The following is a 23,370-nucleotide window of genomic DNA, read 5'->3' as shown; positions in this document are numbered from 1 at the left end:
GATCATGACGTGTGAAGGCAGACGCTTAACCGACTGAGCCACCCAAGGGCCCCAGCAAGGCTTTTTTGAGAGAGATGTTTAAACACAGAATATAAGACTTTAAAATGCTGTAAAGTCCCCACAAAAATAACAGTTTTTTAAAAAAAAACAACCCTACCATTGGGGCGCTTGAGTGGCTCAGTTGGTTAAGCGTCTGACTCGATCTCAGCTCAGGTCTTGATCTCAGGATCATGAATTCAAGCCCTGTATTGGGCTCCACACTGGGCATGGAGCCTACTTTAAAACAAACACCCTACCATCATTCTACTTTCTAGTTCTCTCTCTATCCTCCCTGCCCCCATACCTCTAGACCCAGGAGATGTGCCTTATCACTCAAAAAGGTATCAGGAATAACGGTCCCAAGGTTGTGTGGTTAAGATAACAGCCAGAGATTAGATGAACACACATCCATAAGAAGCAGTGTCCTAGTCAGACATCTGAAAGGGCAAAGAGGTGGCTTTGCAGGCTGAGTAAGGGCTCTTTACTGGAAGGATAAGTACCTGCCCTACCTCCTCAGTGCTCATCACAGACTTGTACAAGGTTACCAGCCACCTCTTCCTCACGGAGAGGCACAATGCCAATCATACAGTCTCAACAAGTGGTACCCCCTGCTTTATTTACACAAAGAAAATGCTCAATAACATCCCTTGCCTCCCTTCCCCCCCTCTCCGCCCAATATTTTCCTATAGCTCTGTCATCTCAAGGTACTTCTGGAACCAAACCAGCATAAAGACATTTAGACTTGGTGCCTGATAACTTGATTACCTTCAGAGTCCTGGGTAAAGAGCAAATCAGGCTGCAGATTTAACTGAGTGGGCCTCTCTTGGCACTGAGCCCAAGAGCTATTAGGAAACTGCCCTAAGCCCCGATTCTGATTGTTTGTTACATCTCGGAAAGGAGCTCTGGAGTTGTGGGCAATAACCCGCTGGCCCTGAGAATCCTCAGTGAAAAGCTGACTCCAGGAGTCCTTGTCATTCTTTTCCCTGTCCCAGGAAAACGCAGGGACAGGACGAGGGCTTTGTTTCAATGAGTCTGTGTTTTCTCCACTCCAGGAATCCCTGCATGTTTGAAGGAGGATGGGGGCCTGCCTGGATTCTCTGGCAGACACCTTTTCCAATTTAATCTTGTCCAAGGGCTGAAGGCCCTTGCCCCCAGGTGGTTGAACGCGTCTCTCCACATCCTGATGGTTTTTTTCCTTAGATCCATGAAGCCATTCCCTTTTCCAGGAAGAGTCTTTCTCTCCTTCCTTTTGGTCCAGCAAGTAAGAACCTTCCAAGTTCTGAGTGAAGGAACAAGAGAATGAGGCTTTACTCTTTCCAGCACAGACCAAGGTGTCAGGCCGGGGCAAAGGCAGCATAGTCAAAAATGGAGTTCCCATTCTGTGGTGGTCAGAAGCCTGGAGGGAATGAGGAGAAAGTCCAGCTTCCTGGGTATCTGCAGGGGTTGAAGTGGCTAATGGGGGTGACATGGAATCGTCCTCCAAGCCCTGGATCAGATGATCTAGATGGGTTGCATATTTCTTAGACTCGTTGATCTGACTTTCTGTATGAGATGAAACACTCCTCTGGTCACCACCATTTGTCTTTCCTAGCAAAATAGACATGAATGATTATTCTGCAGGAAATCTCTGTCCTGAGCAGGATTTAGCTGGCTTTTTCTGAAATCAGTATCAGCTACTATCACTATCTAGCACGGGGGTCTTAGACTCATCACAACCTTTATAGCTAATCTTCCTGCTTTCCTTTTTTTTTTTTTTTTTTAAGATTTTATTTATTTAGGGGCGCCTGGGTGGCTCAGTCGGTTAAGCGTCTGCCTTCGGCTCAGGTCATGATCTCAGGGTCCTGGGATCGAGCCCCGCATCGGGCTCCCTGCTCGGCGGGAAGCCTGCTTCTCCCTCTCCCTCTCCCCTGCTTGTGTTCCCTCTCTCGCTGTGTCTCTCTGTCAAATAAATAAATAAAATCTTAAAAAAAAAAAAAAAAGATTTTATTTATTTATTTGAGAGAGAAAGAACGGGAGGGGGGCAGAGAGGGAGAAGCAGACTCCCCACTGAGCAGGACGTCCGATGCGGGGGGTCAGTCCCAGGATCCAGAGATCATGATCTGAGCTGAAGGCAGACGCTTAACTGACTGAGCCACCCAGGCGCCCCATGATCTTCCTGCTTGCAATCTCTACTTTCTCCAGAATGATCCTTCTAAAACACAGACCTTATATTCCTCTCCTCAAATATATGGATGCTTCCAAATGATCTACCTAATAAAGTTAAACATGGTACGTATACTCAGACCACAGCCTACTTTTCCAACTGTGTTTTAGTATATGGGCACATCAGTTTTGCTTTTGTTTTTTCTTTAATATGGTTTCTGTTAAATAGTGATCTTGGCCAAATATATATTCCTGGATATTATCCTTTGAGAAATACGCACAACACAATTTTTGTAAGGTCACTAAGATCACATTAACCACCCAACTCTTTTTTTTTTTTTTTTTAAAGATTTTATTTTATTTACTTGACAGAGAGAGAGAGAGATAGCTAGAGAGGGAACACAAGCAGGCGGAGTGGGAGAGGGAGAAGCAGGCTCCTGGCAGAGCAGGGAGCCTGATGCGGGGCTCGATCCCAGGACCCTGGGATCATGACCTGAGCCGAAGGCAGACGCTTAACGACTGAGCCACCCAGGCGCCCCTAACCACCCAACTCTTAAGAAAACCTCTAGTGACAGTGCAAAGAACATTAGGTCCTCTACTCTGCAGACATTGCCTGGGAAAGGGAATAAACACAATTAGATGATAAGTCAACCAATTGGAAGAACAATAATAAACAACTACTAGTGTCCAGCCTATCCATTTTATCAGGCATGGAATGGATACTGTTCTACCTTAAGGATGAATACCGTGGACTACCCACTCCCCCCGCCCCCAAATTATACCAAGATCTAATTACAAAGCTGAATGATTTCCTTTTTCCTTCTCCAACAAGAATTATACTGCAGAAACTGTTCTGTGAAAGATTTCTCAACTTTGCCTAAGAATTCCAACAGATTATAGAATATACCAGAATTTTGAAATAGCGGGGAATGACTGGGTGGCTCAGACTGTTAAGCGTCCAACTCTTGATCTCAGCTAGGTCTTGATCTTGGGGTCATGAGTTCAAGCCCCATGTTGGGCTCCATGTTGGGCATGAAGCCTACTTTAAAAAAATGTTTTTTTTTTTTTTTTGAAATCAGAAGTGTCCTTGAAAAAAATCTGCCCTTGTTACTTAAAGCAAAAAGGGTGCTTATTTTAAGTTTCTGTTTGGGGTAGGGACAGTAGATTTTGAAGATTTATGCAAAGCAATCCTGGGAATCGCATCAAGAGTTAGAGCTCTCCTCCGAAAACCCTCCAGCTGGCAGACACACTGCTCTGAGGCAGCTCGTCCCCTGAAAAGGGACATGTAAGCAAAAAACTGCCAAAGGATGATGAAACACAAGCCAACTTTATGCCAACCTTTCTAAGAAAAAAAGCATCTTTGAACTCTGACAATTTGAGAAGGATTATACAGAAATACCTGTTATCAAGTAATCCTAGAGAGACTGGTCATTATGGCCAATCCAAGACATTTACCTAAATAATGGCAGGTCAGCTCCCCTGCACACCCCAACTCCCCAAGCATACCTTTCTCCTCACTGCTCTGTCAGGGAATACAAATATTTAATATTAGACTGAGCACACAGAATAAGAAAATGTTGATAAAAGCATGTATATAATGCTTTGCAGAAGGGGATGTTGTGTTGTTTGATATCCTCTTCTAATGAGTTAGCTAAGTTAAACACAATGCACTGGTGTCGCCCCTTCTCATAAATTTTCCAGCATGGAAAAATGCACACACTCCTTTTTGCTCCCTGGGTACTCCCAGGCAGGTCATCATACCTGGCTGCAAGGTGAAGAAGGAAGCAATGCTGGTCTGCCGAGTGCCTGTAGGTGGAATTCTTTGAGTAAAAGAAATCTTAGCCTTTTTCTCTCCAGGAAAGAGTGTTAGCATTTTGGTGTTTGGCTTCATTAAATGTGTCTGAGGAGGGGGAGAAAAAGAATAATAGAACCTATTAATATCAAAACAGCTGCCAGACAGGAGAGATTCAGTAAACACCTGTGACCCTCATGGAACTGCACTGGAACCTTTGGACTCCACTCCTATCCTATTCTCTAGGTAGTTTTTGCTGTACATCATCTTCTACCATTTCCTGCCACACTGATGGTGTTTGTTTTTATCAGGAAATCATATTCCAACTATAGCCCAATCTTTCTGCTTCCCCACAGAAATCAATCACGTTGACTTAAACAAACAGGATTTGTTGAAGTGATTCCAGGAATGATACTCTCTCTTATACTTAAAGATAACAAAGAAACGAGATTTGCTGATTTTCATGTTGTAATCAGATAACAGAAAAATTATATGCCAACAAATTGGACAACCTAGAAGAAATGAATAAATTCATAGAAACATATAACCTCCCAAAACTGAATCAGGAAGAAACAGAAAATTTGAACAGACCGACTACCAGCAATGAAATTGAATAAGTAATCATGATGTAGAATCAGCAGCAGTTGACACATTTTTAGTGGTTTTCAAATAGTCACATACAGTTAAGAGCATAGCTCACACAGCTTGGGTTCAAATCATTCCAATTCTGCCACTGCTACTTATTAACTGTGTGACCCTATGCAAGTTGCTTAATCTAGGTCTCATTCTCATGTGTGAAATGAGGACAGTAAAGTACCTATCCCATAGGGCTGTTATGAGGATTTGGTGAGTTAATTCACATAAAAGGCTTACACAGTTCCTCGGGTTCAATACTAATTGGTTATTACTAGGAGGAAGAGCAGTGAAACAGCCAGTCTTATCCACTCTCAGCCCCTTTATACTTTACAGTATGAATTTGTACCAGAAAAGGTTAGGGAAGTAAATTTTCTCAACTAACTATAAATATAACCTCATCTTTATTTAATGTGATTTGTTTTTGTTTCCACTTGCTTGTTATGGAATGCCTGAGAAGTAACCCTGAGAACAGGGTAATTTATATTCAATTCAGTTTGCATGAAAACCAAAGAAACGAGATTTGCTGATTTTCATGTTGTAAGTTGGAGACAGGTCTGAAGCGAACTCAAATTACTAATTCTAGCCCAAAGTTGACTTCATTTTTACATTTGGAAACTAAAATGTACCTTAAGTGGATAAAAGAAGAAATCCTTGGTGTAAAACTCATACTCTAACTTGCAGTACTGGTGTGGAACTTTCCCCTCCACCGTACAAAACTAGACAACTGGATAAAATACATGAAACAACTGATATTAGATGGTGGACAACAGGAATTGCATTGGATTGTGAGCCCTGAGAGAAGGAAAACAATGAGGTGAGCCCTATGATGACTCTAGCTTTATGCCTGGAATCACTTGCCAGACCAAAATAGATAAAGGACACAGGCAGTGCATTCTGGGTTAATTGAATACATCGAGATTGGAATTTGGAGAAGCTGAGGTGGCCACTCCTCCTCTCAAGCTGCTAAGTCCATACTCCCTCACCTTGAACCTGGGAAGAACAATAAAGTATGATAGAAATAACACTATATGGTTTCCAAAACTAGGTCATAAAAATGCCATGCATCTTAGAAGCTGGCCAGCATGCTATGAAGAAGCCCAAACAGGCACATGGCTCTCTAAATTTTATATGAGACATATCCTAGATATGTGAAACTATGTGAGATAGTATGCCAACAAGTATTTTACCACCTATATGCTAGGTACTGGGAATATAATGATGAACAAAACAGACTGTTTCTGCCCTGGTAAAGCTTACAGCTTATGGGCAAAGACAGACTAATAATACATAGTTATTTAAATGACTACAAGAACACTAAGTCCTACAACACAAATACAAAGGATTGTAAGAGAATGTCATGAAAAATTATATGCCAACAAATTGGACAACCTAGAAGAAATGAATAAATTCATAGAAACATATAACCTCCCAAAACTGAATCAGGAAGAAACAGAAAATTTGAACAGACCGACTACCAGCAATGAAATTGAATAAGTAATCAAAAAACCCCCAAGAGTCAAAAGTTCAGGACCAAAGAGCTTCACAGATGAATTCTACCAAACATTTAGAGAAGAGTTAATACCTATTCTCAAACTATTCCCAAAAATAGAAGAGCAAGGGAAAACTTCCAAATTCATTCTATGAAGCCAGCATTACCCTGATATCAAAACCAGATAAAGACACTACAAAAATAGAGAACTACAGGCCAATATCTCTGATGAACACAAATGCAAAAATCAACAAAATATTAGCAAACCCAATCCAACAATACATTAAAAAAATCATTCACCACAATCAAGTGGGATTTGTTCCTGGGATACAAGGGTGGTTCAATATTCACAAATCAATCAATGTGATATATATCACATCAGTAAGATAAAGTATAAAAACCATATGATCATTTCAGTAGATGCAGAAAAAGCATTTGACAAAGTACAACATCTATTCATGATAAAAACCCTCAACGAAGTAGGTTTAGAGAGAACATACCTCAACATAATAAAGGCCATATATAAAAAACCCACAGCTAACATCATACTCAATGGTGAAAAACTGAGAGCTTTTCTTCTAAGGTCAGGAACAAGACAAGGATGTCCACTCTCACCATTTCTATTCAATATAGTATTGGGGGGCGCCTGGGTGGCTCAGTCGTTGAGCGTCTGCCTTCGGCTCGGGTCATGATCCCGGGGTCCTGGGATTGATCCCGGGGTCCTGGGATCGAGCCCTACATTGGGCTCCCTGCTCCGCAGGAAGCCTGCTCTCCCTCTCCCACTCCCCCTGCTTGTGTTCCCTCTCTCACTGAGTCTCTCTCTGTCAAATAAATAAATAAAATCTTAAAAAATATACATATATATAGTATTGGAAGTCCTAGCCACAGCAATCAGACAAGAAAAATGAATACAAGGCATCCAAATTGGTAAGGAAGAAGTAAAACTTTCACTACTTGCAGATGACATAGTACCATATATAGAAAACCCTAAAGACTCCACCAAAAAACAACTGATAAATGAATTCAATAAGGTTACAGGATACAAAAATCAGTGTACAGAAACCCACTGCATTTCTATATACTAATAATGAAATAGCAGAAATAGCAGTTCTCTTAAGAGAACTTAAGAAAACAATCCCATTTACAACTGCACCACCAAAACAGTAAAATACCTAGGAATAAACTTAACCAAGGAGCTGAACGACCTGAAACGACTATGAAAACTATAAACACTGATGAAACTGAAGACAACACAAACAAATGAAAAGATATTCCATGCTCGTGGACTGAAAGAACAAATAGTTAAAATGTTCATACTACCCAAAGCAATCTGCCGATTTAATGCAATCCCTATCAAAATACAAACAGTATTTCTCCACAGAACTAGAACAATCAATCATAAAATTTGTATGGAACCACAAAGACCCCGAAGAGCCAAAGTAATCTTGAAAAAGAAAAACAGAGCTGGAGGTATCACAAGTCTAGATTTCAAGTTATACTACAAAGTTGTAGCAATCAAAACAGTATGGTACTGGCATAAAAATAGATATATCGATCAATGGAACAAAATAGAAAACTCAGAAATAAACCCACAATTATATGGTCAATTACTCTTTAAAAAGGAGGCAAGAATATGCAATGGGAAAAAGTATCTTCAACAAATGGTGTTGGGAAAACTGGACAGCTACATGCAAAAGAATGAAGCCAGACCACTTTCTTATACCATACACAAAAATAAACTCAAAATGGATTAAGGACCGGGCACCTGGGTGGCTCAGTCGGTTAAGCATCTGCCTTGAGCTGAGGTCATGATCCCAGGGTCCTGGGATCAAGGCCCGAGTCGGGCTCCCTGCTCTGTGGGGAGTCTGCTTCTCCCTCTGCTCTGCTCCTCTCCACCCCACCCCCTTCCCCGCTTGTGCTCTCTCTTGTGTGCCCTCTTTCTCTCTCTCAAATAAATAAAATCTTTTTTTTAAAAAAATGGATTAAGGACCTAAATGTGAGACCTGAAACGATAAAAATCCTAGGAGAGCACAGGCAGTAATTTCTCTGACACTGGCCATAACATTTTTCTATTTTTTTTTTTTTAAGATTTTATTTATTTATTTGACAGAGAGAGACACAGCCAGAGAGGGAACACAAGCAGGGGGAGTGGGAGAAGGAGAAGCAGGCTTCCCACGGAGCAAGGAGCCCGATGTGGGACTCGATCCCAGGACCCTGGGATCATGACCTGAGACGCTTAACGACTGAGCCACCCAGGCGCCCCGGCCATAACATTTTTCTAGATACGTCTCCTGAGACAAGGGAAACAAAAGCAAAAATAAACTATTGGGACTACATCAAAATAAAAAATTCTTCATAGCAAAGGAAACTATCAACAAAACTAAAAGACAACCTACTGAAGAGGAGAAGATATTTGCAAATAATGTATCTGATAAAGGGTTAATAGCCAAAAAATATAAAGAAGAACTTACATAACACAACACCAAAAAAACCCCCAAATAATCCAAATAAAAAATGGGCAGAAGACATGAACAAGGGTGCCTGGGTGGCTCAGTCGGTTAAATGTCCAACTCTTGATCTCGGCTCAGGTCTTGATCTCAGGGTGTGGGTTCGGGCCCCACACTGGGCTCCACACGGGGTGTGTGGAGCCTACTTAAAAAAAAAAAAAAAAAAGAAGACATGAACAGATGTTTCTCCAAAGAAGACATACAAATGCCCAACAGACACATGAAGATGCTCAACATCACTCATCATCAGGGAAATGGGAAATGCAAATCAAAACTACAATGGTGTATCATCTCACACCTGTCAGAATGACTAAAATCAAAAACACAAGAAACAACAGGTGTTGGCGAGGATGTGGAGAAAAAGGAACCCTCATGTACTGTTAGTGGGAATGCAAATTGGTATAGCCACTGTGGAAAACAGTATGGAGGTTCCTCAAAAAATTAAAAATAGAACTACCATATGATCCAATAATCACACTACTGGGTATTTACCCAAAGAATACAAAAACACTAGAGGTGCCTGGGTGGCACAGTTGGTTAAGCTTCTGAGTCTTGGTTTCGGCTGGGGTTGCAATCTCTGGGTGCTGAGATTGAGCCCCACATTGGGCTCCACACTCAGTGCAGAGTCTGCTTGAGATTCTTTCCCTCTCCCTCTGCCCCTCCTGCTTGTGTTCTCTGTCTTTCAAATAAATAAATCTTAAAAAAAAAATACAAAAACATTAACTCAAAAGGATATATGCACCCCTATGCTTATTATGGCATTATTTACAATAGCCAAATTACAGAAACAGCCCAAGTGTCCACTGATAGATAAATGGATAAAGAAAATGTACTGTACTACACACACACACACACATACACACAGTGGAATATTGTTCAGCCATAAAAAAGAATGAAATCTTGCCATCTGCAACATGGGTGGATCTAAAGAGCAAAATAAGTCAGAGAAAGACAAATACCATATGTTTCATTCATATATGGAATTTAAGAAACTAAACAAATGAAAAAGAGACAAACAGAAAAATGGGCTCTTAATTATAGAGAGCAAACAGATGGTTACCAAATGGAAGGTGCATATGTGATGCGTGAAAGAGTTGAAGGGGATTAAGAGTATACTTATCTTGATGAGCACTGAGTAATGTATGAAATGTTGAATCACTGAAACTAATTTAACACTGTATGTTAATTATACTGGAATTAAAATAAAATTTAAAAACATACTAAGTTCTCTGAAGAAGACTTATACACGGGCACCTGGGTGGTTCAGTCGGATAAGCATCTTCCTTCAGCTCAGATCATGATCCCAGAGTCCTGGGATCAAGCCCCGCATTGGTCTCTCTGCTCAGCGGGGAGTCTGCTTCTCCCTGTCCCTCTGTCCTCCCTCACCAAGCTCGAGCTCGCTCTCTCTCATTCTATCTCAAATAAGTAAATAAAATCTTAAAAAAAAAAAGACTTATACAAACTACATATTATCAGAAAACAGTAAGACATCAATTAACAAAACATCTGGGAATAAAGCTTTTCACCAAGTTGGCCATCCTAGCAAGAGTAGGACATTCCTTACTTAGGTCAGAGCAATGTCAAGAGTGATACTGCCCCCAGTTATAGCTCCCTTTTAGAAGACTTTGGCTTTAAGGAACTATGTTTATCTCAGTGGAATGTTTATTTATTTTTTAAAGATTTATATTTACTTATTTGACAGAGAGAGAGAAAGAGCACGCACGAGGAGGAGGAGCAGCAGAGGGAGAGGGAGAAGCAGGCTTACCGCCGAGCAGGGAGCCCGATGCGGGACTCGATCCCAGGGAATTAAAAAAAAAAAATTCCTCCTGGGATAAATCGTCTTATGAGAGCATACCATCTTGCTCAAAATCTGTCAATAGTTTCTCTACTACCTTATAGCATAAAGTACTGACTCTCAGACTGCACACACCAGTATGATTCCAGTTACCCTTTTCTCCATTACGAAAACCCCTTTGTGTATACTGTAGCATAATACTCACGCACATGCCAGTCCCTATTATGGCCTCTGCCTTCCTCATTTTTGTGCCTCACATAGAAGGGCCTTTTTCACACCCACATCTGAAATGCTACATATACTTCAGCTTAGCCCCAAGCATTCCTGATTCCTACAACCAGAGGTAATCTCTTCCCCTTCTAAACTTGACATTTATCACTTGGTATTTCAAGACTTACCTAACAAAATTCTGGTATCAACATTTTTTTTTTTTTTTTTTTTTTATTTGAGAGAGAGAATGAGATAGAGAGAGCATGAGATGGGGGAGGGTCAGAGGGAGAAGCAGACTCCCCGCTGAGCAAGGAGCCCGATGCGGGACTCGATCCTGGGACTTCAGGATCATGACCTGAGCCGAAGGCAGTCGCTTAACCAACTGAGCCACCCAGGCGCCCTTGGTATCAACATTTGATTCACATACTGTTTATCCTGTCCTCCACTGAACTAGCTTAATACATATGGTAAGTACTCAATTCAATAAATATTTTAGGAAGAAGGCAGATATATAGGAAGGACACATTTTGGTTATTTTTTTTTTTTAAGATTTTATTTATTTATTTGACAGAGAGAGAGAGAGCGAGAGAGGGAATACAAGCAGGGGGAGTGGGAGAGGGAGAAGCAGGCTTCCCGCGGACCCTGGGATCATGACCTGAGCCGAAGGCAGACGCTTAACGAATAAGCCACCCAGGCGCCCCTGGTTATGTTTTATATATATAACTACTCATTATATTTTCAACATCAAAAAAGCTCTCAGAAAACATTAAGCCTTTTCCAGTACTGTGATCAAAGTGAAGATGAGCTCCTGTCACTGTAATTGATGTCACACATAAGGTCCAGAGCACAGATGGGATGAGAGGTATACCCACTGAAAACTGAAGGTTTTTCTCCCAAAGTAATCTAACAATACTAAATTTATTGCAAGAACATTCTCTAGAACCACTTGGCACTGATTTTTCATCTAAACCTAATGAAAACTCAACAGGGATAAGAGAAAAAAGCAATTTCTTTTAAGTATCACAACTCCTAAATGGGAGACCTGATATGTCTACATCCATTAACATTTCATTACTAAGTCTCATAAAAGGGTACTTCTTGCTAATGAGATTCTTCTCACTTAAAGGATGTCACACATGTCAGAGATCATTGTAGTACAGCGTTTTCATACATTTGCCATCAGTTTTGCCCTAAGAAGACTATCTATTGAAGATTTGTTTAAACCTCCTGATTTTAACTACTTCCAATACAGCAATGGCTAAATGTGGCCCTCTCAACAGCAGAGTTAACAGTCCCATGAAAGAAAGAAGAGCTCACTTAAATTGGAAAGTAGATACCTCAAATAAAATGCAATGGAGTAGAAATCACTCTGGAACAAATCCCCCAGTCTCCCCTGGAAGGTGTCAACTTTGTGAAAAGAAGTATTACTGTGTGTGTGTGTGTGTGTGTGTGTGTGTGTTTGTACACACACAATATATACAGCTGACCCTTGAACAATATGAGGGTTAGGGTCACCAACTCCCTGCATAGTCAAAAATCCACATAACTTTTGACTCCCCCAAAACTTAACTATTAACAGCCTACTGCTGACCAAAAGCCTTGTGGACAACAGTCAATTAATACATACTTTGTATATTATATGTATTCTTACAATAAAGTAAGCTAGAGAAAAGAAAATATTAAGAAAATCATAAGAAAGAGAAAATACATTTACAGTATTGTATTTACAAAAAATCCACAAGTGGGCCCATGCAGTTCAAACCCGAGTTGTTCAAGGCTCAACTGTACACACAATCAGCCTATATTATTATATCTATTGTCCCAATTTCCAAACACTATTTCAAGATATAGTTGGGGTTTTTTGTTGTTGTTGTTTGTTTTATTTGACAGAGAAAGAGAGAGAGGGATCACAAGTAGGCAGAGTGGCAGGGAGAGGGAGAAGCAAGCCCCCTGCTGAGCAGATAGCCCGATGCGGGGCTAGATCCCAGGACCCTGGGAAAATGACCCAAGCCAAAGGCAGATGCTTAACCGACTGAGCCACCCAGGTGCCCCTCAAGATATAGTTTTTAATTTTTCTCTATAATCATCTACTTACTCAGGTCCCAATTTCTGGCTCCTAAATGTAAGTGGAACTAAAGGGAAAATGCAAAAGTCCTTTAAAAAAGGAGAGATATTAAGGGATGCAAATAACTGGACCAAAGTCACAGTTTAAAAACATATTTAAGGGACACCTGTCTGGCTCAGTAGGTGGTGCTTACAACTTCTGATCTTGGGGTTGTGAGTTTGAGCCCCATGTTGGGTGTAGAGATTACTTAAAAATAAAATCTTAAAAAAAAAAAAAAAACGTATTTAAGAGACCTCCCAACTCCGGCCAAGCCCACATTTAGGTCCTTCTTGAGCGTAATGACAGTACTTTAGATATATAACTATAGAGACCAATAATCCACCTAAAATAATAATTTAAACTTCTACTATTCCTGATTAGACCCTTATTATTTCTTGCCTAAATTTCTTCAATATCCTCCAAATTTCTCTAGCCTACCTTTCAGTGTACCACTTACTTTCATATAACCACCATTGGGCTAATCTTCTTACAGACTACTATGTCAAATGCCTTCCATGAATCCAACAACATGGTACTAGTTTACCCTCCTAATCACACCTTCAACTCCCCTACATTTACCCTACACTTTAGTCAAACTGAGTTACTCCCAATGTAGTAAAAGAATCTATTAAAGAGAGGTCTGGCTTTAACCCTCAGCTCCTGGGAGGTAATCTCTACGTCCCTGGAATGTCCTACCTGATTGGAGTATCTGTTTACCTGAGGCCTTGGGCCACAGCAGATAGCCTATGCTAACAATGTGATCTATGGTGGGAGCTTTGGGCCATGTATCAGCTTGACTTTCATAGGGGCAAGAAACTAAGGTCAGCCATATAACTAGTCAACCATGTCTACACAACCCAAACCCCAATAAAAACTCTGGATACCAAGGCTCAGTGAGCTTCCATGGTTGGCAATACTCTATGTACTGTCACATATCATTACCAGAAGCAGTTAGGGCTGTCTAATATATTGGCTACCCAGAGAGGACATTGCAAGTTTCCCACTTAGAATTCTCCTAGATTCAGCTTGGAATTCTCCTAGAATCTGCTTTGGCTGATTTTAATCTGTATCTCTTCATTATAATAAACTAATCATGAGTTTAACAGCTTTCAGTGAGTTCTGTGAGTCCTACCAGCAAATTATCAAACGTCAGAGTGGTCTTGGGGTCCCTTGAACTTGCAGTCGATGTGAGAAGTGAGGGTGGTCTTGGGGACTCCCTAACTTTTACTCCTTATTTCACAAACATCTCTTGTTATTTCCAGCTCTGTGCCACTATTCATACTGTTCCTAGAATGCCTACTCCACCTTCATTGCTTTCCAACAAGATCCAACCCTTGCTTTAAGGTCTGTTCAAATGCCATCTCTTCCACAAAGCCTTTAACAGCTTTACTGAGATATAATTCACATACCATAAAATCTACCCATTTAAGTGTACAGTTAAGTGTTTTTTAGTATAGAGTTGTGTAAAAATCACCACAATCTAATTTTAGAACATTTTTCATTGTCCCAAAAGAAACCCTGTACCCATCGGCAGTCCCCATTCCCACCCCACCTCAGCCCCAGGAAACCACTGATTTACTTTCTGTCTCTATAGATTGACAAATTCTGGGGCACCTGGGTGGCTCAGCTGCTTAAGCATCTGCCTTCGGCTCAGGTCATGATCCTGGAATCCCCAGACTGAGTCCCACATCGGGCTCCCTGCTCAGTGGGGAACCTGCTTTTCCCTCTCCCTCTGCTCCTCCCCCACTCGTGCTCGCTCTCACTCTCCTGCTCACTCACTCTCTCAAATAAATAAAAATCTAAAAAAAAAAAAAAAAAAAAGATTTGTCTGTTCTGGATCTTTCATACACCATATAATATCTGGTCTTTTGTGACTGGCTTCTTTCACTGAGCATGTTTTGGAGGTTCATCCAGGTTGTAGCATGTCAGATACTTCAATCCCTTTTTATTGTCAAGTAATATTCCATTGTTTGGATATACCATTTTGTCTATCCATTCATCATTTGTGGGCATTTTGGTTGTTTCCACTCTTTAGCTATTATGAGAAATGCTGCTACAAACATTCAAACATTCGTTCACTGGTGTACAAGATTTTGTGTGGACTATCTTTCATATCTCGGGTCTATACTTAAAAGCAGAAGTGCTGGGTCATATGATAACTGTGTTGAACATTTTGAGGAACTGCCAAACTGTTCTGCAAACTGCCTATACCATTTTATACACGTACCAGTAATATATGAGGGTTCCAATTTCTCCACAACCTCCCAACACTTGGTATTATCTTTTTGATTATAGCCATCCTAGTGGATGTGAAGTGGTATCTCCTTGTGGTTTTGATTTGCATTTCCCTAATGACTAATGATGACAATCTTTCCATGGGTGTATCTGAATAGACCTATAATGAGATTAAATTAGTAATTTAAAAACTTCCTGCAAAGAAAAGTCCACTGTGTACCACCTGAAGAAGCTGATAATTTTCAAAACCAGCAAGTCTAGGCTCCTTTTTTGTTTAACTGGCCTTCCTTTAGCTTCTCTCTCTCTCCTCTGGCACTTCGCTATAACCAGCAAGAAGAAACCAGGTAGCCCTTCAACACTGCCTGTAAGTCTCCTTGGCTATATCACATCACCCAGTTCCTTAGGTACATTCTCTATCTTCCACCTTACTACAGCCAACAGTAGTTGTAGGAAACTTTCTGTCACTACATAACAAGGATTCCCTTTCCTCTAGTTTCCAGTAAGATTATTCTCACTTTCCTTTAAACCCTCACCCACAGTCTCCCCAAAGGCCATCCTAGTTCTAGAAATAGTTTCTTACAAGCTCTTCAAGCTTTCACTAGCACTCTCTTCAAAGTCCTTCCAGCTGTCACCCATTGCCCCATGCCAAAGCCACTCCCCCATTTTAGGTTTTTGTTAGGTAGTACTCCATTGCCAAAACCAAAATCTGTATTACCTTTCTATTGCTGCATTAACACTTTGCCACAAAACTTAGCACCTTAAAACAACATTTATTATCTCACAACTCCTATGCATCAGGAATTTGAGAGCAGCCTATCTGGGTGGTTCTGGCTCATAGTCTCATTAGGTTGCATTTAAGTTATCAGCCAGGGTTGCAATATACACTTTCAAGGTGGCTCACTCACACAACTGTTAGCAAACTCAATAAGGTTCCTCACAACATGAGTATCTCCATAGAGCTGCCTGTATGTCTGCATGTGACAGTTGACTTCCCCTAAAGAGAGAATGAGGCTGAAGCCACAATGCTGTTTATGACCTAACCTCAGAATTCTAACATGAACACTTCCATCACATTCTATTCATTAGAGTCACCAAGTATAGCCCACACTTGGGGGGGTGGGGAACTTAGCATCCACCTTTTAAAGAGAGAGGTATCAAAGAATTTGTGGACATATTTTAAAACCACCACCCCTCCACGCATAATAAAATGTAATCTCTTCTTTCTCTAAATGCTTAGAATTTCCTTATGCCTCTAAGGCACTTACTGTCTGTCTGACAGTTATTTGTGTACCTACCATATTCCATGCTGCCAGGGTTAGAACTATCTAAAGATGAATACATTATTCACTTTTTATCATCTGAAGACACCTTACACATTATGACCACTGGACCAAGAGTCAGAAGACCTGGAATCAAGCCATAGAGCTGCACTTACTCTGATGTGATCTGAAGCAAATCTCTATCTGAACTTCAATTTCTCCATCTGCAAAATGGAGATAATCTCACCTCCCTCACAAAGCTACTGAGAAAGTTAAGTGAAACAATACATGGAAAAAAGTTTTACAAACCATAAGCCAGTAAAGATCATATTGATAAATATTTGTTAAGTTACATTTACAGACCCTTATCAGTCTTACAGCACCAACCCCAACAGTGTGCTACCATGGACTTCAGTATTGAGCCCATTCAGTTTCAGTGAAATAGTTTTCTCCTCTATTTTTGTTTTTCTTTTTTTATCATTTCAGTTAAGTATCACAGAGGGGTTTTTTTTTGTTGTTAGGTACACACTTTTTTTTTTTTTTTAAGATTTATTTATTTGAGAGTGGGGAGGCAGAGAGAGAGAGAGAATCTCAAGCAGACTGTCTGCTGAGCATGGAGCCCGATGCAGGGCTTAATCTCACAACCCTGAGATCATGACCTGAGCCGAAACAAAAGAGTCGGAGGCTCAACTAACTGAGACACCCAGGTGCCCCTGTTAAGTACACACTTAAACTGCCATTTTACTAGAGGTCTCCTCCTGTCCATCTTTGCTTTAAAAAACTCAAAGTCCTCCCACTTATCTTCTCATCAGAGAAAGATAAAATGAGCAACTATGACCATATCTAAAAGGGTTTCTGAAAGTAAAGCTCAGATGGATCATTCATTCAATAAATTCATACTGAGTACCTACCATGTGCCACTGTTTGAAGGACTGCCTAATGGAACTTTCATTCTAGTAGGGGAAGATCATAAATGAACAAGTAAATATGCAGTATATAGTATATCTAATGGTAAAAGGGTTATGGAGATAAATAAAGCAAGACTAAGGTGTTAGGGAGTATGGGATAAGGGAAAGGCTATTTTATGGTGGTTAAGAAATGGACTCAATGATAAGCTGACAAACGAACAAATGAAAGAGCAGAGCCATGTGGCATTTTAATCCCTATGCATTTCAAGGTGTACAAAAGTCCCTGCAGGGGTATGAGGTATACTTGGCTTGAAAACCAGCAAGAAGGCCAGTATGATTAGAGCAGCGTGAGGCAGAGAAAAGAGTAGCAGATGAGGTCTAAGTGTATGAGAGGGCAAACATACATGGCCAAATCATGCCTTGTAGGCCTCAGAGATTCTGGGTTTTACCAGAAGATAGGAAACTACTAGATGGTCTTAAAATTAACAGTGAGCAAAGGGTCACTCTCATTCTGGGTCAGGCAGCAGTGGTAGAAATAGTAGGAAATTATGAGATTCTGAACACATATGAAGGCAGAGTCCAGAGAATTTGCTGATGGACTGAATGTTAGTGAAGCTGCACAATGTCACAGTGGTGTTCAGTGTTCCGCCAAGGCCATCAGAAACCACTGATGACTGAGCCAAGGTTTCTGTTATCTTCACAGTTCTGTCCCCTTCTTAGGCCCACTTCTCCTTCTCGCTACATATATTTCAAGGGTAAGAAACTAAACTGCATTACAGATGAAGAAGAAACAGAAATTATTTTTGAGTTATGACATTTTAAATATAATACACCTAAGAGACAGCAAATATACAAAACACATACTAAATCTTTTTACCTCTTTATTGTGTAGAAAAACCTTTCAGAAATATTTCTCAATGTTTTAATAAAAAGGTAGCAAAGTTAAAATACAAAATTTGAAAATCATGTAAATTAAAACGGCCTTTTTAGAAATTCATACTAAAATTCATGTCTCACATAGAAAGTTCTCCATCATATATTTAGTGAAAGGTGAATAACAGAATGTTTGAAATAATCTCATTTGTGGGGGAAACAGATATATTTATACACATAGAAAATGTCTCAAAGGATACCAAATTGTTAAAAGTAGCTACCACCAGTGAAGCTTTCTGTTTTTTACTTAATACAATTTTATACTGATTTTTTTTTTTACAAACACATATTACTCTCATAATAAAAAAAACTGAAATGAAAACAAATACAGTATCCTCCATACCAAGGCCTAGGTAATAAGGCCAAGCCTGTCATGCCTCAGTGGGACCAAGAGAGAAGCAAACTCACTCCAAACATAGGCATCTATTTTCTGGCTAGACTATGAGCCACCACATTAGTTGCCCCAAAACAGCAGACAGTTTAGGGATCAAGTGGGAAGGGGCATATTTTCTAAAACACTGGCCCCGAGCAACTGCCTATTAATGACTGACATTAAAACTCAAACAAATGTGTGCCTATTTGATAGCTACTCTAGGAAAAGGCAGGTTTCTACATCCTATGAAAGGGAATCTTTAGGACTCTGCTCTGGGCTGGAAGTCTTAAAAAGTCAAAGAACCAGTTTTTAACAAAGTTTAAAAAAATCTTTTTTAAGATTTATTTATTCATCTGAGAGAGAGAAAGAGAGAGCATGAGCAGGAGGGGGAGAGGAAGAGGGAGAGAGAATCTTAAGCAGACTCTACTCCGAGTGAGGAGCCTGACATAGGGCTCCATCTCACGACCCTGAGATCATGATCTGAGCTGAAACCGAGTCAGATGCTTAACCCACTGCGCCACCCAGGTGCCCGTGCCCAAAATTTTTAACACACATCTCTTACCACACACACATGCACTAAGAAAAGGCCATGTGAGCACATGGGGAGGAGGCAGCTCACTCTCTGCAAGCCAAGAAGACTGTCCCTATCAGAACTTGACCATGCCAGCACTCTGATCTTGGACTTCCAGTCTCCAGAACTGTGAGAAAATGAATTTTGTTGTTTAAGCCACCCAGTGTATAGTATTTTGTTACTGTCAGCTTGAGCAGACTAAGGCAATACTATTGCATATAATGGATACTATTCCATATAATGGAATACTATCTAGTCTTTAAAAAGAATAAAGCAGCTCCCTGCTCAGCAAGGGAGGGGGTCTGCTTCTTCCTCTCCCTCTGCCCCCTCTCCCCCACTTGTGTTCTCTCTCTCTCAAATAAATAAATAAAATCATTTTTTTAAAAAAAAGAATAAAGCAGCTCTTTGTGGATGCATATGAAATGATACATAAGATGCAATAAGTGAGAAAAGGCAAGTTGCAGAACAATGTGGAATATGCTATTTACAAGAAAGAATAGATACCGTTTGCTTGTACATATATAGAATATGTCTGGAAGAATGCACAAGGAAGTTGTGGCCTCTGAGATGGGCCAAGGATGGTTAAAAGTATTAGGGAGATATTTCGCTGCCTATCACTGCCATGCATTTTAAATTATGTACCAGATGAACGTACCTGCCCCAAAAACATTTTTAAGTAAAAAAAAAAAAAAAAAAGAAAATTTTGTTTAAGGAACAGATGGTTCATTTGTTATTTCTCAAAAAATGACTTTAGTTGTACGATGCTTTTTAACAGCCCTCAATTACGTTGTTCAGGAGGTTGTAGCCACTGTAAGGGAGCAAAATCTGCCACCCAAAGTGTGCCTCTTTGGCATATGTATTATTTTAGGCTGATTATTTTTAAGGAACAGCAGGCTCAGGAATAACTGCTGACCTTCCCCCAACTACCTAAAAGAATTTAGAGAACCTGCTCCAGGAAGGAAGCTGTCACCATAGACAGCTATTCAACTATGGTTGCATTTCTACACGCTAATAATGAGCTATCAGAAAGAGAAATTAAGAAAACAATCCCATTTACACCTGCATCGAAAAGAATAAAATATCTAGGAATAAATTTAACCAAACAGGTGAAAGACTTGTACTCTGAAGACTGTAGGACATGGAGGAAAGAAACTGAAGATACAAATAAATGGGAAGATATATTCTGCTCATGGACTGGAAGAATGAATATTGTTAAAATATCCATACTTCCCAAAGCCATCTACAAATTCAATACAATCCATCAAAATACCATTTTACACAAAACTAGAAAAAAAAATCCTAAAATTTGTATGGAACCCCAAAAACACGAAGCAATCTTGAGAAAGATCAAAGCTGTAAATATCATGCTCCCTGATTTCAAACTATACTACAAAGCTATAGTAATCAAAACGGTACGGTACTGACACAAAGACCCATACATAGATCAATAGAATAGAATAGAGAGCCCATAAATAAACCCACATGTATATGGTCAATTAATCTACTACAAAGGAGACAAAAATATACAATGGGGAAAAGACAGTCTCTTCAATAAATAGTGCTGGGAAAACTGGACAAGTTACATGCAAAAGAATGAAACTGGACCACTATCTTACACCACATATAAAAATATATTCAAAATAGGGGCGCCTGGGTGGCTCAGTTGGTTAAGCGACTGCCTTCAGCTCAGGTCATGATCCTGGAGTCCCGGGATCGAGTCCCACATCGGGCTCCCTGCTCAGCAGGGAGTCTGCTTCTCCCTCTGACCCTCCTCCCTCTCATGCTGTCTCTCATTCTCTCCCTCGCAAATAAATAAAATCTTAAAAAAAAAAAAAAAAAAATATATTCAAAATGGATTAAAGACTTGAATGTTAAGACCTGAAGTCATAAAACTCTTGGAAGAAAAAGATGGGCAGTAAGCTCTTTGACATCAGTCTGAGCAGTATTTCTTTGAACAAATCTCCTCAGACAGGGACAACAAAAGCTAAAATAACAAATAGGATTACATTAAACGAAAAAGCTTTTGCAGAGTGAAGGAAACCATCAACAAAACAGAAAGGCAACCTACTGAATGGGAGAAGATATTTGCAAATCACACATCTGATAAAGGATTAACATCTAAAATATATAAAGTTACACAATATTTAAAAAAACGATTAAAAAATGGGCAGAGGACTTGAAAAGACTATTGTCAAAGATGACATACAGATGGCCGACACATGAAAAGGTGCTCAACATCACTAATTAACTATCAGGAAAATGAAAATCAAAGCCACAATGAGATATTACCTCACACCTGTTAGAATAGCTATTATCAAAAAGACAAAAAGTAAGTGTTGGAGAGGATGTGGAGAAAGTGTGGAGAGGATGTAGAGAAAAGGGAACTCTCATACACTGTTGCTGGAATGTAAATTGGTGTAGCTACTATGGAAAACAATATAGAAGATCCTCAAAAACTTAAAAGCAGAATTACAGTCCAGTAATTCCACTCCCAGGTATTTATCTGAAGAGAATGAAAACAGCAAATGAAGAAATATATGCACCCCTATATTCACTGCAGTATTATTTACAATAGCCAAGATATGGACGCAACCCAAGTGTTCATCAATAGATGAATGGGTAAAGAAGATGTGGTAAATATATACAATGAAATATTATACAGCCATAAAGAATGAAATCTTGCCATTCTCGACAGCATGGATGGACCTAGTGGGTATTATGCTAAGTGAAATAAGTCAAACAGAAAAAGACAAACATGTACAACTTCTCCTGTATGTGGAATCTAAACAACAGAACAAAACAGAAACAAACTCATAGGTATAAGAAACAAACTGTTAGTTACCAGAGCGGGGAGGGGCTGGGGAGCGGAAGAAACAGGTGAATAGGATTAAGAGGCACAGACTTCCAGTTACAAAATAAGTAAGTCATGGGGAGGTTAAGTACTGCGTAGGGAATAGTCAATAATACTGTAACTTTGTATGGTGACCATGGCAACCAGACTTATCCTGTGGATTTCTTAATGTATAAAAATATCGAATCACTATGACGTGCTAGATATTGAACGTCAAGTACACTTCAATTAAAAAACAAAGAAAACAACACTCCTCACAGCAAATTTTCTCTCCACCACACCTCGAAGCTTTATTGTCCCAGTCTCTTCCTTCCCCATTCACAACCCGCCTGCCTTTCGTCCCATTTCCTCTCCACTCTTCCCAAACCCCATTTTTCACCCTTCTGCAGGCTCCACTCCCCCGAGCCTCAGAAGTCCCAAAGCTGTTCCTTTCTCGGACCCCGACTTGACCTCCACCACCCCCTTCTCCCTCCTCCAGGCCCCAACCCCTCCTCCAACACCCTCTCACGCCCCCACGTCCCACCTGCACTCTCCGCCGCTTCAGCGCCGCCGCGTCCAGCCACACGCCGCAGGCTTCTTCCTCAGGGCCCCTCCGCCTCATGGCCGCTGCCGAGACCCAGCCAGCAGGACGCCTGGCCCCGGCTCCCGCAGCCTCACAGAACGGCTATAACTGCCTCCACGTTCGGATCTCGCGCCAACGCCGGGGGCGGGGCTACGCCGCCGCCGCCGCCGCACGCACCGCCCCAGCATCAGCCCCGCCCTGGCCGGAGCCCCGCCCCTCTTTCTCAGCCGGTGGCCTCACAGGGCCGTCTGGTGGGTGGAGAACGTTTCGGTTGCCCAAGGCCTTCACGTCCCTTGTGATCTTCGAATTACAGAGTTGCCTTCCCGCGCGATTAGGCTGTGTGAACGTGTTCACGACATTGCACAAGGAATATGCGTTTCTTTTCGCTAAGTTAGTTGCACTTTCTTGCTGTAAACGTAACTACCCCGCGCTCAGGGTTTTCCAGTTTCACAGCTGCATCCTCACAATCATCCCAAAAGGAAAGGTGGAGCCAAGGCTGCGGTCCGCCAACCCCAAAGCCGGCGTCCCCAGCACTACCCTAAGTGGTAACCATACACTAGAGTTTATGAATTACTTTTGGATTAAAAAAAAAATCCAAGCATAACTATGAAACCACATGGGAGAGGATTTAGAAAACGTTAAAAAGGGGGAGCCTGGGTGGCTCGGCGGGTTAAGCGTCTGTCTTCTGCCGGGTCATGATCCCAGCTAGGGTTCCGGGATGGAGCCCCAGCTCCGGCTCCCTGGTCAGCGTACAGTCTGCTTCTCCCTCCCCCTCTGCCCCTCCCCCCACTCGTTTTCTCTCTCTCTCTCTCAAATAAAATCTTTTTTAAAAAAGGGGTGGGGCACCTGGGTGGCTCAGTTGATTAAGTGTTTGCCTTTAGCTCAGGTCATGATCCCTGGGTCCCGGGATCCAGCCCTGCGTTGGGACCCCTGCTCAGCGGGGAGCCTGTTTCTCCCTCTCCCT

At 40.9% G+C, this 23,370-nt stretch overlaps 1 protein-coding gene across 1 annotated transcript; it reads right to left on the bottom strand.

The window, feature by feature from the left end:
- Positions 1 to 279: 279 nt before the first annotated feature.
- Positions 280 to 22,445, bottom strand: AUNIP (aurora kinase A and ninein interacting protein). The gene is made up of 3 exons (XM_032390887.1): positions 22,368 to 22,445; positions 3,943 to 4,081; positions 280 to 1,626 (listed from the first exon to the last, which is right to left on the bottom strand). The coding sequence occupies exons 1-3, from the start codon at positions 22,443 to 22,445 to the stop codon at positions 776 to 778; spliced, it is 1,068 nt and encodes a 355-aa protein (XP_032246778.1). The 3' UTR covers positions 280 to 775.
- Between the last annotated feature and the right edge of the window lie 925 nt (positions 22,446 to 23,370).

Source organism: Phoca vitulina, unplaced genomic scaffold (genome assembly GCF_004348235.1).
Source record: "Phoca vitulina isolate PV1807 unplaced genomic scaffold, GSC_HSeal_1.0 scaffold2, whole genome shotgun sequence".
NCBI classification, from domain to species: Eukaryota; Metazoa; Chordata; class Mammalia; order Carnivora; family Phocidae; genus Phoca; species Phoca vitulina.
This window is presented reverse-complemented; position numbering and strand designations above follow the sequence as displayed.

Coding starts and splice junctions, on each gene's coding strand:
- AUNIP (XM_032390887.1), bottom strand. CDS start 22,445: ATGAGGCGGAGGGGCCCTGAGGAAGAAGCCTGCGGCGTGTGGCTGGAC. Junction 4,082..22,367: donor TGAAGCGGCGGAGAGTGCAG/GTGGGACGTGGG, acceptor CCCCCTCCTCAG/ACACATTTAATGAAGCCAAA. Junction 1,627..3,942: donor CTTCTTCACCTTGCAGCCAG/GTATGATGACCT, acceptor CTATTTTGCTAG/GAAAGACAAATGGTGGTGAC.